This window comes from Sceloporus occidentalis, unplaced genomic scaffold (genome assembly GCF_023333645.1).
Source record: "Sceloporus occidentalis isolate IW3139 unplaced genomic scaffold, rSceOcc1.0.p SCAF_10, whole genome shotgun sequence".
Taxonomy (NCBI): domain Eukaryota; kingdom Metazoa; phylum Chordata; class Lepidosauria; order Squamata; family Phrynosomatidae; genus Sceloporus; species Sceloporus occidentalis.
In genome coordinates, this window is record NW_028316990.1 from 20,700,896 (window position 1) to 20,715,479 (window position 14,584).

Here is a 14,584-nt window from a genome sequence, read left to right on the forward strand (position 1 = left end):
CTACTGCTGCTCTTTGTGCTCTTGGTTTCTTTCCCTGGCACATCCAGGGAACTTGCTGAGCTCTGAGTTGGATTTGCCCACATATTGATTGCGTATGTTGGGGGAAAGAGAGCGAAAGATGGATGTGTGTGTGTGTGTTAAAATATTATACTTACATTGACCCATGTATAATTTGACCTGCTACTTAAAAACAGGGACAGGATGGCATTTTTACAGGTGGTTTATTGATTTACAAACAAACCTTTCCATGTGACATAATACTCAGCCATTACAGTTTAATGGCAGTGTCTACACAGTAAAGGCAATGATTTTTTTAACATCTATATATTTTACCTTTTCTACCTCTGGTACCTAGCTAGAGCATGTAGCGATGACAATTTGTATAGCAGGTGAAATTCATTCCTTTTGCACATGTCTGACAAGAGAATTTGGGGTTTGAGCATATCTCCTCGCTGGTGTGTCTATATATATATGTCCTCCAGGTATCATCATACAGCGTTCAGGATACAACCTATTTCTTGCAGAGCTTCCAGACCCATCTCTAGAGTTTGCACTGCTGTTATTCAAGAACCATTCCTTATTAGATCAGAAAGATTTATCTGCTGGTTTTGATCATTCTTCAGACTTGGGTAATTGCCTTTAGCTTTTGGGGCAGCCTGATAGAAGGGAAAAGTTAACATTGAGGGGTCTCCTTCCCCACTCTTTTGGCGAAATTGGGATTAATCCCCCAGAATAATGGGGCAGATAGATCCTCCTTCACCACTGAGAGAAAAGCCTTGTAAATATGGCCCAGGGCAATCCTATGTTGAGAGAGAGGGCTGTGCTTTATAGAAATCATGTTCCTTCTTATCTTTTCCAGCTCTGGCAGGGCCTCTGTTGGGCAACCGTTGGGGTATCTTTCCTCCCCGATCTTATAAGGACTGGAGTCATCCTTAAAAAAATGGGGGAAATGTTGGAAACCCGTACTGTATATAATCATCTCCTTTTGGAGCAGGAACCATGGAAGCACTGCATGAATCCCACACAGAGGGTGGCTTCATTTTCGAAGGCCACTTCCAGCTGTTCTGTGCATCACAGGTTGAGGCTCAAGTCCTTAGGATGTTGCTGCTGATGCTGTTCAATGTCCATCTAGGCCATGTTCTGGATGCCAGTTTCAGAATTCGTACTGGGAGACGAAGACCGTGACTTTGAAGATGTGCTTCCCCAAGAGGACCTTGTGGGCAAACTCGCTCATCTCCAGCTCGGCCTCCAATGTGGCCGGACCCACCACCGGCCGGGTGAGGACCAACTCCCCAGCGTGCTGGTCGGATCGCTGGACCATCAGCTGCCCTTGACCGTTGCCGCCTAAGATGGCGAAGCGGAGGCTGTCTCCCACGAAGCGGCTGGTGGACATCTTGAAGAGGACCCTGGGCACGCTGCGGTTGGAGGGCAGGGAGAGGTAGTGGAAGGAGACGGAGTGGGCGGCTTTCTGGCAAGCCCTGCTGTCCATGGGGCAAGGGCTGCGCTCGCACTGCCTGGGAGGAAGCAGAGCAAGAAGCAGGGCAAGAAGCAGGGAGGGAAAGGCCACGTTAGACTGTGTTCTGTGTTGGGACAATGGCTCAAATCTATACTTACTGCAGCAGAAGGAGTAGCTTACGACTCTACATGGATAGTTTTGCTTGGGAGAAAGCCATTTTTTCAGTATGTACGGAATCTTGGGCTTATACTTACAAGGGTGAAGTCTTGACGTAAGTGGTGTTGAGATGGGCCTTGGGACATTCAGGTCGTACGCAGCGAAAGCCCCCAAAGATATTGACGCAGGTCTGTCCGCGGCTGCAGTTGTTCTGGTTGTCGGCGCATTCGTCGATGTCTTACAAAGGCACACGGGGAAAAAATAATATTCGCTAACTAATGCTGTACACTATACGCTAACTAACCACTGACTCTTTCCCCTCCTTTTTGCCGTCACATCTAACTCACCATTGCAGGTATTCTGGTCAGACTGGAACTGGTATCCCTCTGGGCAAATGCACTGGTAGGACCCTGGCAGGTTGACGCATTCGTGGAGGCAGATGCGAGTGTGGCGGCTGGACTGGAAGACGTGGCACTCATCCACATCTGCAAAGGAGCAAAGACCTGGCTGTGAGTGGTCACCCAATGCGGGGGAAAACCCCTCTTTCCTCCTGCCTTTTCTTGCACAAATGAGGGTGAATTCACACCACGTGGTTCACTGCTTGACGAAGTGCCACGTTCTGTTTCAACACATCATGAGCTGGTGATGGGATTCTTTCACGGCGACTTCCATAGCCTCTGACAGTCACTGACTGACTAGGAAAAGTGTTGGAAGAATTTTGCAATCTCCCTCCTTAGATAGATAGGGAATTCCTGCATGCAAACTCAACTCTTCTCTCTCAAGCTAACCATGTGATTTAAAATACAAAGATATAGCCGGGTTAGTCTGTGGAATCAGTATGTAGAGAGCTCTTGTTTTGGACTATCGTCATTGTTGTGTGCTTCCAAGCCATTTCTGACTTTCAGTGACCTCCCCAAAGCAAATCTGTCACAGGGTTTTCTTAGCAAGATTTGTTCAGAGGAGGTTTGCCATTGCCTTACCCTGAGGCTGAGAAAGTGTGACTTGACCAAGGGTCACCCATTGGGTTTCATGGCCAAGCTGGGAATTGAACCCTGGTCTCCAGAGTCGTAGTCCAAGACCCAAACCACATTGGCTCTAAAATCCATTTAAGACCATTTAAAACAATAGCGATATTTTTAAAAGGCTAGTCTTGTAGTGGTTTGAGTGTTGGACTCTGGAGATCAGGGTTCAAATACCCCTCCTGTTCAGCCATGAAACCCATTGGGTGACCATGGTCCAGTCACACTCTCTCAGCCTCAAAGGATGGCCATGGCAAACCCCCTCTAAAGAAACTTGCCAAGAAAACTCCATCATTATAGGGTTGCCTTAAGGTTGCATTACATTGGAAATGACTTGAAGGCAAACAATGAAAGTTATATTAAGTCAATTATTGCTTAAAACAAGACAATGTAAAAGTAGGGGAAATCGTATATATATAAATATGTGTGTGTGTGTGTGTGTGTATTACCATGGCATATGCCTCCCGCCCGCATCTGGAAGCCGCTGTCACAGCTGCATTGGCGTGACCCCAAAAGGTTGTCTGCGCAGCGCGGTTGGCGGCTAAAGGATGTATTGCTGAGAATCGCTCCATCTGCAGAGAAAGAAATGGCTGTCAGGTCATTTTCCCAAATGCCAGAATCGTTGGTTGAGAGAAATGCACCCCAAATCAGAGTTGTGCATTAAAACCGGGGAACACCAGGTTCACATCCAAATTCAACCAAGTACAGACCTAATGTGGCATGCACTTTAACCTCCCTTAAGAGCTCATAAATAGCTGATTCCATCAGCACCCACCTTGCCAATTCCCCCAAATCCCCAAATTCTCTTTTCCTCCTCAAGGAAAGAAGTGGGGCAGTGACCCATTGCTTACCAGAATAAAGTGGGACCTGACAGGTGCTTCCCGACCAGCCTCTGGCGCACTGGCAGCTGTGGCTTTGGATGCCATCCACGCAAGTGCCTCCATTGGCACAGGGGTTGCTGGCACAATCGTTGATGTCTGGGTTAAGGTGAGAAGGGTGGGACATTTGTTATTCATTCCATTGGTTTGGAAGCATGTCAGGAAAAGAAAGACACTGTGAAAATCCAGTCATCTCTTACTGGGATAGTAGGCCACCCAGCACATACTTTTACAGGACGGTGTCTGTCCGCTCCACGTCCGGTTCTCCAAGCACATCCGTGTCTCTGAACCCATCAGCCGAAAGCCCAGATCGCAGACAAAATGCACCTCGTGGCCCACAGCCGCTTTCTTGCCCAACCGCCGGCCATTCGCAGGAACAGGCAGAAGAGCGCAACTCTCTGCCAGAGACAGCAAAAGAGAAAGGTGAGCCAAGGTACTTCTTTCTCATGACTCCCTAAGTGTCCTGTGCCTACCTTGCTGCTTTCTGGATGCTCTAAGTCAGTGGTTCTCCAAATTTTTAACAGCTTTACATGCACATACGGATGTTGCACACACGCACACACTGATCAAGTAATGTATGAATACAACTCTGTGGTCAACATCTGCCAGATGTTGACCACAGAATTGCACCGGAGGAGCTACAAAGGCCTAGTGGAGTGTCCTCTCTAGGAATCTCTAGGTCCTCCAGTGCAACTCTGTGGTCAACATCAGCCAGACATTGACCATAGAATTGCACTGGAGAAGCTAAAAACGCCTACTGATGTCTTCTCCCCAGGAATCTCTGTAGGTCTTTCAGTGTGACTTTTGGTCAAAGTTGACCACAGTGTTGCGCTGGAGGACTTAGAGATTCCTAGTGCGAACGTATTAATAAAATCCATGAAATTAAGAATGCTAGGATAAAAAGATAGTCTGGCAGTAAGGAAGCAATGAGTGAGAATACAAACACGGCAGATTGTAGTTAATGTGTTATGATATGTTATGGAGGATCGTAAACTGTTTTTTTAATATGTTTTAAAAACCTAATAAAATTATTATTTAAAAAATCCATGAATAATCACATGCAAAAGTCAAATGTGGAGGGAGGTGCGTATTATTATTTGAGCAGACTTTGAAGCCTGACTGTTTAAGGAGAATAGGCTTTGCAATATTGTGCTGTACTATCTATCTGTGTTCATTTTTGTTGTTGGCTTTTCAACCACTATGGCACTGGTTTTTATGGATAGTTTAATGATATTTTTAACTTTGTATTTGGGGTTGTTTTTTTTAGCTATGTTTATTTTTAACGGTTGCAAACGGCCTTAATCATACAATAGATAGCAATAACCATATGCCTTTTTACCGTTCCGCCTGGTCCCTTGCTTGAGGACACTGCCTTGGAGGACAGTCAGCTGCTTCTTGAAGTTGCGCAGGCTTTGGAGCTGGGAGGCTTCGTGGGCGGACAGCAGTTTCTGGACCTGTCGGATGGTGTTGGCCACTTGCTGTTTGCTGAGGCATTCCTGGATGGATGGATGGAAGGTAGGTCAGGAAAACCCCCAAAGGCACAGTTGAACAAACAAAGGTGGCTTGGTTTCCCAAAGAGGAGAATAAAGGCATATCCCCACAGGCTGAGCTGCAAATGCGCTCCCATCACTAGACTCTTGTGCCATTTCTGTAGTGCTTTCACCGCAGTTGGCCAGAGAGTGACACTCCTAGGAAAAATGGTCCAGAGGCCCCATAAATCCTCCAACTCTGGATTGCATTGTATTCATAGCATCAGCTCAGGGTTGGAAGAGGCCATGAGGGTCATCCGGTCTGGTGTGTCCAGTCCAAGATTTCATGGCCAAGCAGGAATTCGAACTCTGGTCTCCAGAGTTGTAGTCCAACACTCAAACTGGTATTCTTTAAGCATCTGCCAGACATGGACCACTGAATTGTGATGGAGAAGCTACGAATGAATGCCTAGCGGAGTGTTCTCTCTATAGTTCCTTCAGTGCGACTTTTGGTCAAAGTTGAGCAGCCCTAAAGTGAACCTGTCCTGGGGTTTTCTAGCAAGAATTGTTCAGAGCAGGTTTGCCATTGCCATCCCCTGCTGCATACAACAACAACAACATGTAAATGAATGTATGCATTCTTTCTCTGGATTTTATTGGGATTTTTTTTAATTGGGGGAAAGCAATGGCAAACCCCCTCTGAGCATATCTTGCCCAGAAAGAAATGTTTGACAGAAACAATCTGGAGGCATACAACAACAGCAATAGCTTTTAGTCAAATGCAATAAATGATTGACCGACTGACACACAACTAAAGCGCTCCAGATATATGCCCAATTGCAACCTAAGTTTAAAGATTTCCAAAGACTGAGAGTCCACCATCCTTTCAAGCCGTTTGTTCCGCTGCAGAAGAGCTCTTGCAGATGCAGACAGACCCAGGACCTCTGACTCAGAGCAAGGCAGCCTCTTCATATCCCATCCCTTCAGGCTCCGTTCCTCTTGAGCAAATGGAGAGAGCCAAGATAAACATCCACTCCTTCAGTGGTCAGAAAACCCTACCACTTTAGCTATGCATGAATGTGTAATTTTACAGACCTCAGCTTCAAGGAAACACGTTTTTGGAAATATGCGGCTAGCCTGTGTGAATATACAGCCTGTGTTCCCAATCCTATATTCTCCCTCTCCACCTCATGTTTTTTCCTTTTGGTGGCTGGGAGTTGCTTAGCATAGATCTCTGTATGCTGTTAGGCATCGATCGTGCTGCACAGCCCCTAAATGTCAATGCTGCACAACGAAATACACAACCACATTTGCACCTGCAAGTGCAACAGCCTTACAGGCGCAACTCCCATCGGGGTAATAATTAATAATAATAATAAAATTTATTTCTATCTCACTTCTCCAGAAGATCGGAGCAGCTAAGAGTAAACAGTAAACAGTAAGGGACCTAGCCATTATAGTCTGGAATATCAGTGTGCAAAAGGATCTTATAGCCCCTTCAAGTCTGAGTGGAAGAGGTTGAAGCATAGCAAATCTGAGAAAGCAGACTGAGGCCCCATTCACACTATGAAATAACTCGGTTTGGAAACTGGGTTATTTCCCTGTCGTTCAGACTTGCACTAGTTGCACTTGGTGAAGTTTGCCGAGTAGGTACCGAAAAGCCCATTTAAACCAATGCATTTGGCACTGGCTCCCTTAGCGGTTCCTTTTTTAAGAACCACATCTGAAAGTGTGAATGCACTATCGGATCAATTAGGAATGCACAGCCACCGTTTGGGAAATGGAGATGCCTCCGTTTTGATCCAGAACGATGTTCAATGGGAACTTCTGACCAGATGCCATGGAGAGATTTGCCACCTTAAAATGCAGTGGGAACAGTGAATCGATTTTGAATTGGTTCACAGATGTGAATCTCTCCGTGCAAAAAACGTAAGTGTGACCGGCCCCTTTGTCTACGAAATGCTACAACTTCTTTTGTAATTACAGTCAGCCCTCCACATTTGCGGTTTTGTGGGTTTGATTATTCACGGATTAGATTAATATGTTCTCTCTAAGAATTTCTAGAGCATGACTCCATTGTCAACTTCTGCCCAAAGTCACACCGGAGGACCTAGAGATTCCTAGAGAGGACACTCCTCTATGTATTTGTAGGTCCTCCAGTGCTATTAGGTTGCAAAGCCTCCTACCCACCTAGTTTCACCTCCCAAGCTATAGCCCCTGTGTTTTGGAGGCAAGGGCACTACCTTTTCTCCTTCCAAGGCAAAATTTCCCCACTTTCTTACCTGGGTGATGCTCAGGGGCAGCTGGACGATGCTCAGGGTCACCACCAAGATCACCGTTTTGGGAAGCATTTTGGACCTAGGGGGAGAAAGAAAAGAGCTTCTCGGTGCAGTTTCTTTAGCTGTCCTTGGAGAGAGAAAAAAGGAAGAGTCGGTGGGAAGAAGGTGGCTGAGATCCCTGGCTGTCCCTCCTTCTCTTTGCTGGATTTGCAGCTCAGCAAGTCTCCAATGGAAAGAAAGGGGCAGACCTTCTTGGGTCTTTGGAGACCTCTACACTTTCCTCCTCCTCCTTCTTTTTCTTCCTCCCCGGCCGGCCTTTCTCCCTCCCTCCTTCCTTCCCCATCTTGCCTTATTTTCATCCCCTCCAAAGGGGCCCAGTGGCTGTTTTTGCTCCTTCCCTTGCCTGCCTTGGCTTTGGCACAGAGGGGCTTTTGGGACCTGGAGCCAGGGGTCACCCCTTTCCAACCCCCAACCACTCACCCAAGGATATACATTAGCTATACCTCTAGCTACTCCCCTGTGTTGGAAAAAGAAAAGAGATTACAAAATCTGGATTTATTCTTAAACCATGGCCAAGCAAGGGATTCGAACTCTGATCTCCAGAATCCTAGTCCTACTTCAGCATCATGCTGGCTCAGTGTTGGCGACGTATGCAGGCAATAAATGGCTTTCCAATTGCAAACTGGACTTTTTCAGTACGGTTCACATTTTGGTTGCAGAAGTGAAATCCAGAACATGATGCCCTCGTGCATAAGCGCACATGGGTGTACATTGCACACGTACTTCCATACAGAAGGCACACTGCAGTGTTGTAATTAGTCAATGATTGCACGACGCAACTGCCATCTCACTCCTTGAGAGTAAAGGTGTGCTCTGTCTCCAGGATCTCAGCCTATGCTTCCTATGGTTTTGGTAGGTTTCCTTTAGCTGGAACTAACTGCTGGATCTAGGCGCATGTGTGCACATTCAGCCCTTGAACTGGGGTTTGTCTGTGGGCAAGGAGTGGCAGGGCTCCCCTCCCTCCTTTTCCACCAGTTTGGGAGAAACCACAGCTTAGAAAGCTCGCCTTGTGCCTCCTCCGTCCTTCGGAAGCAAGCGTCCAGAAATATACCCAGAAATTACAGGGAATTGCAGAGGCACCTTCCAGCCGCTGGAAGGGAGAAACACTCACCAGTCTTGCTGTGCTTCGTTGTAATGTGCTTTTGTGGGCTTTGCTTGGTTGTGATGCCATGTCCTTTGTTTTGCAGCTACCTGAAGCTTAGGACACGATGGTACATGCTGTGGCTGCATTCCCGCTTATAAATAAATCGCTTTGCGATCCAAATCGATGGATCAGTTCAGCAGCGGAGCGTGGTTCCTATTACGTTTGCTTCGGTCGCATTTTCTTGCTGCAAAATAAAATAAAACAACCCACTCGTGGTTCACATCCGCATCTGGCTCACACTTGTGTGGAATCGATTTATCCAAAAAGACGTGGGTTAAATGGGTCTAGCGAATCCCAAAAGGAAAAAGTGGCCGATTTTATTCCCTTTCTGTATGGGTTAATGCCGGATTAATGCTCAATACCCCTGACGTTGTGTGAAAACTAGTCTGCTTTTGCAAGTTTCTCGTTTTAAATCCCTTTTCTACATGGAATAAACCCTGTGTGATAAACTCCATTGTTAGGCAGTTATTGGATTTGCTGTATAGCCAACATGGCTATCCCTAGTTGTAACTGGAAAAAGTAACTTTTCAGGCACAGCATCATAGACACATAAAGGGGGATTGAGAGACCCCCAGTTCCTGCTGCAAGCGAAGAACCCACTGGAGCCACTGCTAGGAATGCTCAGTTTGTCTTCCTCTTTTGATCCTTTTCAGATTTTCAGCCTCCAGCAGTGTTACGTAAAAAGGCAAAGCCTCGCATTCTCCAGCAAAAGCATGACCCAAATTTTGGTTTTGAGACCCTGGGACATAACAAGACACTCCGCTTCAGCAGCCGGAGCGGAGGGGCGAAATGTCAGCAAGCGCTGAAGGGGCCTGCTGTCTGCCGCACAGTGAAGGCAGTGTTTGTGAATGGGCAAAAGCACCCAATGCCTTCTTCATAGGCGCTTGCATTTGGCTCCTCCGCAAGGGTAAATATTGTTCCTATATGTATAAAAGCAGCTAGACGTGATTCTTGGCAAGGTTGTGGCTTCAGATGTGGTGTGTGTGTGTGTGTGTGTGTGTGTGTGTGGATTTGGGGTGGGATCAGTGCTAGCTGACTCCAGTGGCACCAGCTTTGGGTGTATAAAAAGTGTGTATCACCTTGGAAGTTTGAAAGGTCTGTGCATTGAGATAGGTCTAGGAAGATTAGTGCAAAGATCTCTCTCTCTGGTCCAAAACCCACTGCAGAAATAACCCAGTTTGAGACCACTTTAACTGCTCCGGCTCAGTGCTAGGGAATCCTGGAAATTGTAGTACTGTGAGACATTTAGTCCAAGGGCAATGGTGCCACAATAAACTGCAATTCCCAGGATGACCAAGCATTGAGCCAGGACAGTTAAAGCAGTTTCAAACTGGATTATTTCTGCAGTGTGTCTCTTTTTCTCTCTCTTTCTCACACACATACAGCCCTTTGTACATGCACTGCATCAATATATAACTCCCAGCCTCAGAGGAAAGCAAAAGTCAACCAATGCTAGCCACAGGAGGGCGCCCGAGAGAGAGCCAGGAAGGAGTCCCTTGCAGCCTTCAACTCCTTTGCCAGAAGCAATGGCTCCAATGGTCTCCTCCTGTGCACACAGTTACGTATACACATATACTGTATAACACAGAGTTTCATATATATACTCATACACATATATAATTGTATATACAAAGTTATAATTTTACACATACATATTTATAATTGTATATAAATGCGCACACATATATGCATATATAATTAAATATGTGTGTGTGTATAATTATATATATATATATATACACACACACACACATATACATAATATTACACATAGTTTTATATATATATATATATATACACACATACACACACATATATAATAGACAGTTATATATATATATATATATATATACACACACATATAAATTAGAAATATATAGATATATACATAATAAATACATTATATATATATGTATGCATGTATGTATTTTTAATAGATGTTGCTGCAGAATGGGCCTTTCAGGGGAGCCCTAGAGGGGAGGGATCTCTCTCTCTTTGGATCGATCTAGAGGCTGCAGTGTCCTGAGTAGCCACAAGAGGGCGCCATTGGATCAGGAATGTTCTTTATTAGCCACATCTTAATAAAACCGAAGTCTATGGGGACTCATGTGATTTCCCCATTGGCTCCCCATTCCTGAGGGGGCGTGGCCTCCATCAATTGTCCTGGACCTTCCTCTGCTCCCATTGGCTGCCTATTCCCGAGGGGCGTGGCCTCCTTTGCACGTGGAGCATTCTCATTATTATTATTATTATTATTATTTATGGTATTGATCCCCCGCCCTTCAGCCCTAAGGGCTATCAGAGTGACTTGCAATTATTATGTTTAATTAGATGTTCTCTGCCTTCAGGCTTACAATTAAAAGTATAATCATTTTAAAGGTGAATGGTTTATTATTATTATTATTCGGGAAGTGTTCAAGAGCAAGGCTCCCCAAAACTGGTGGACCTCTGCCCCTGGGTTCCCAGGAGAACTAAGAAGAAGCAGTGGCTAGTGGACTTTCCAGGAGGCTCCCAGGAGGTCCATGGCTTCAGACAGCGTCTTTTTCACAGTGTCCCTCTCTCCAGCTTCCATTGAAGCCAGTGCTGCTAGAAAGCCTTACAGCTGGATGGAGGAGGAGGAGGAGGAGGAGGAGGAGGAGGAAAAAGGACCCTTGGGTTGCCAAGTGAGAGATGCCTATGAACTTGGCACTTCCGTGTGCGTGTGTGTGTATGTATATCAGAGGTCTGCGTGTATATATATATATATATGTGTGTGTGTGTATACGCACACACATATATACACAAACACACATACATACTTTTGTTCTCTCTGTGTGTGTACACACATACATACATATACACACATACACATATCATCATCTGGCAAGGCCCTGCATTCACCTGGGAAATATGGCAGGGATTACCTGGGCATTTCCCAGTCCCACCATTGATCATAGACCTCTCTGCAAAGTGGGATGTCTGGCCTCCTTAACCTCAGCTGACTAGCTCAAAAACAAAAGGTATCTTAGTTTTTTGGGGGGTTTTGGGCTATGTGGCCATGTTCTAGCGGAGTTTCTTTCTGACGTTTCGCCAGCATCTGTGGCTGGCAATCTTCAGAGAAAGGCATCTTAGCTTGTTTCCCTGAAGACTCTGAGTGCCAGTCCCCGTTGTAAAGAGTTTGTTGTTAACTGCCTTGGAGTCGATCTCGATTCATGGTGACCCTCTGGATGAGACATCTCCAAGTCCTCCATTACTCTGCTTAATTCTTGCAAGCCCATAAAAGCCATAGTGCCCTCCTTAATAGGGTCCATCCTCCATCTGGAATGTGGCCTTCCTCTCGTCCTCCTTCCCTCCACCTTTCCCAGCATTATGGTCTTCTCCAATGAGTCCTTCCTTCTCATGACGTGTCCAAAGTATAACAGCCTCAGTTTGGCCCTCTTGGCTTCTTCCAGGGAGGTTTCTGGCTAAATCTGCTCCAGGACCCATTGGTTTGTCCCTTTGGCTGCTGTCCATAGGATCCACAGCACTCTTCTCCAGCCCCACATCGTCTCTTTCTTAACTGTCCAGCTCTCTCATCCATCCATGGCAATAGGGAATACGATGGCTTGTACGATTCTGTTATGTTCAGTTGTATACCTTTGCATTTTAGCTGTATATCTTTGCATTTTAGGGTCTTCTCTAGTTCTTTCATAGCCACCTTCCCCATTCTTAGTCTTCTGATTTCCTGGCTGCACTCCCCATTTTGATCCATGTTTGATCCCAGGTATGGGAGTTCTTTGACTATTTCTGTTTCTCAGTTGCCTAAGTTGAACTCAAGAAGGTCCTCAGTGGTCACTATTTGGGTTTTCTTTATGTTCAACATCAAGCCTGCCTTTGCACTTTCTTCCTTGACCTTCCTTAGTAGGTGTTCCAGGTCTGTGAGGGTTTTCTGCTAGCACTAAGGTGTACTTTATGGGAAATACTCCTGTGGTTAATGCTCCTAGGCCTATCGATTGTCAGGTCTATCCGGTTTCCATTTGCAGCTTAAGCTGCTTTCCATTTGGTGGGATATGCAATTAAAGTGATATAATCTGCATTGTTTGCTCTGGGTTATTGCAGCTGGGCATTAAGGACAAGGAACTGGCTGCAGTCCAGTTCTTCTGCGGCTTAAACTTTCTGATATTAGGACAAAAACCCCAGTCAGGATTGAACCTGGAGCCAAATCGGCTTCTCCGTTTATTTTCCATAAACAAAGAGGATGAAATCAGAGAACACCTCTATGACTCATTTGTAATAGATATTATTCCAGATTAGAGCTCTCTGATCTTCTGTGTTTCTCCATCCTGAACCAATTTGCTGCAAAACCCATTGTTCTTTTGTGTGACGTGAATGTCGGCTGTCAGTGATTTAGAAAGTCTTAAAGTCTTATGCTCCCACGAGCGCAACTTTAATCCTAATCCTAACTCCCACGAAATGCAGCTCAAGAAAAGAGCTTCTGAAGGAGAAATCAGCTGTCAACCCTTTTGAATGGAGCATTTGACTGCAGGAGAGATCTAAGGTATGCAGATGACACCATACTGCTAGCAGAAAACAGCAAAGACTTGGAACAATTGCAAAAGAAAGTTAAAGACGAAAGTGCAAAGGCAGGCTTAATGCTGAACACTTTAAAAACCCCAAGTAATGAATAACTCTGGGTCCCTGCATCCTCTCCCTAATTTTTCCACACCAAGCATAATATCATCTCTCCATAACTGCCTTTTTGTGTTGGGTGCACAGAGTCGCAAGTATGAGCAGTCGCAGTTCTTTTCACTTGCGTTTGTGGGAGATTTATAAGAAGCCTTAGACAATTCGTGAGGATTATTGAAGAGCTCTGGAGTGACTTTCTGTCTCATTATCCTGGTGATTCATGAAACTGAATCCACACCCAAAGCCATGCGTTCATACAAAAGTTACGGGACATAATAAAACACACACTCTTAAACAAATTATTATTCATTTGAGACTGGGCTTCTAGCTTGCGTTTATAGTTCTGTTTTAACCACTGAAACCCTATAAGAATGATATATTGAGACTGAGTGCACCTTGGGATCAGGGACAGTGTTTTAGAGGAAGCTCGCCTTTTCAGGTTCAAGAACCGGAAATGTTGGCGATAATTTATTTAAACCATTTATTTAAGAACCAGCTGGTCGCGATGTCCGCATTCAGACGGAGCAATCCGACACCGAAGCAAACATACCCCCTTAATATTTATATCGGTTGTGTCTCTCTAATCCGGAATTCCAAAAACCGAAACACTCCAAATGAGATAGTGACACCTTTGCTTTCTGATGGTTCAGGATACACAAACTTTGCTTTGTGCACAAAATTATTTAAAACGTTGTGTATAAAGTTGCCTTCAGGCTATGTGTATTAATGGAACATAAATGAATTTTATGTTTAGACTTGGGTCCCATCTCCAAGGCGTCTCATTATGTATATCAAATTATTCCAAAATCCACAACGCCTCTGGTCCCTAGCATTTCGGACAAGGGAGACCCAACTTGTAGAAGTTTCTGCAAGTCTACAACTTATAACATGTAGCAAATCACACAAATACACTAGATGTATATTAGCCAATCATAACGCAGCAGCCATTAAGCCATAATGGGATAGTAGTAAGTGCTGTTTAGGTTGAATCTTCCATTTCAGATTGTTATTGATAGAAGGGTCAGAATGCCTTGGCAATGCTGCATCTGCTTTTCTTTCAGATTCCTAAGCACTTAATAACTCGGCACGTTCTAAATTTTACTTGGTTGTACAATTTTACTTGGTTGTAGCTGTATCTTAACTTTGATCGTATGATTACTTTCAGATCTTTCCTTGTCGGTGGAAATGCATGGAGAGACGCCTGTGTTGAAATGGACACTCGGCCCTGAAACTCACCAGGTGCTTTGGAGACAACCACTTTCCCTTCCTCTATGCCTAATAAAACTGCATTATTTCTACAGTGTAGATGTACATTGAGTCCCATATATTGGGGCAATAATACACTGGGGGGGGGGTGTACATGGGGCAAGGGCCTTTTTTGCCATGGAAAAACTGCATTATTTCCATAATGTAGATGTACCTTGAGTCCCATGCACTGAGGCAATAATATACAGTACTGTGTAGATACATAGAATAAGG

At 45.0% G+C, this 14,584-nt stretch overlaps 1 protein-coding gene across 1 annotated transcript; it reads right to left on the reverse strand.

The window, feature by feature from the left end:
- Window positions 1-286: 286 nt before the first annotated feature.
- LOC149306090 (fibulin-7-like) lies at window positions 287-8,580 on the reverse strand. Its single transcript, XM_089540538.1, has 9 exons — window positions 8,429-8,580; window positions 7,261-7,384; window positions 4,849-5,005; window positions 3,737-3,907; window positions 3,483-3,608; window positions 3,081-3,203; window positions 1,960-2,097; window positions 1,711-1,849; window positions 287-1,514 (listed from the first exon to the last, which is right to left on the reverse strand). Exons 1-9 carry the CDS (start codon window positions 8,545-8,547, stop codon window positions 1,154-1,156), a joined length of 1,458 nt encoding a protein of 485 aa, XP_089396664.1. The 5' UTR covers window positions 8,548-8,580; the 3' UTR covers window positions 287-1,153.
- Window positions 8,581-14,584: the final 6,004 nt, after the last annotated feature.

Coding starts and splice junctions, on each gene's coding strand:
- LOC149306090 (XM_089540538.1), bottom strand. CDS start 8,547: ATGCAGCCACAGCATGTACCATCGTGTCCTAAGCTTCAGGTAGCTGCA. Junction 1,850..1,959: donor TGACCAGAATACCTGCAATG/GTGAGTTAGATG, acceptor TGCCTTTGTAAG/ACATCGACGAATGCGCCGAC. Junction 1,515..1,710: donor TACGTCAAGACTTCACCCTT/GTAAGTATAAGC, acceptor GCTTCCTCCCAG/GCAGTGCGAGCGCAGCCCTT.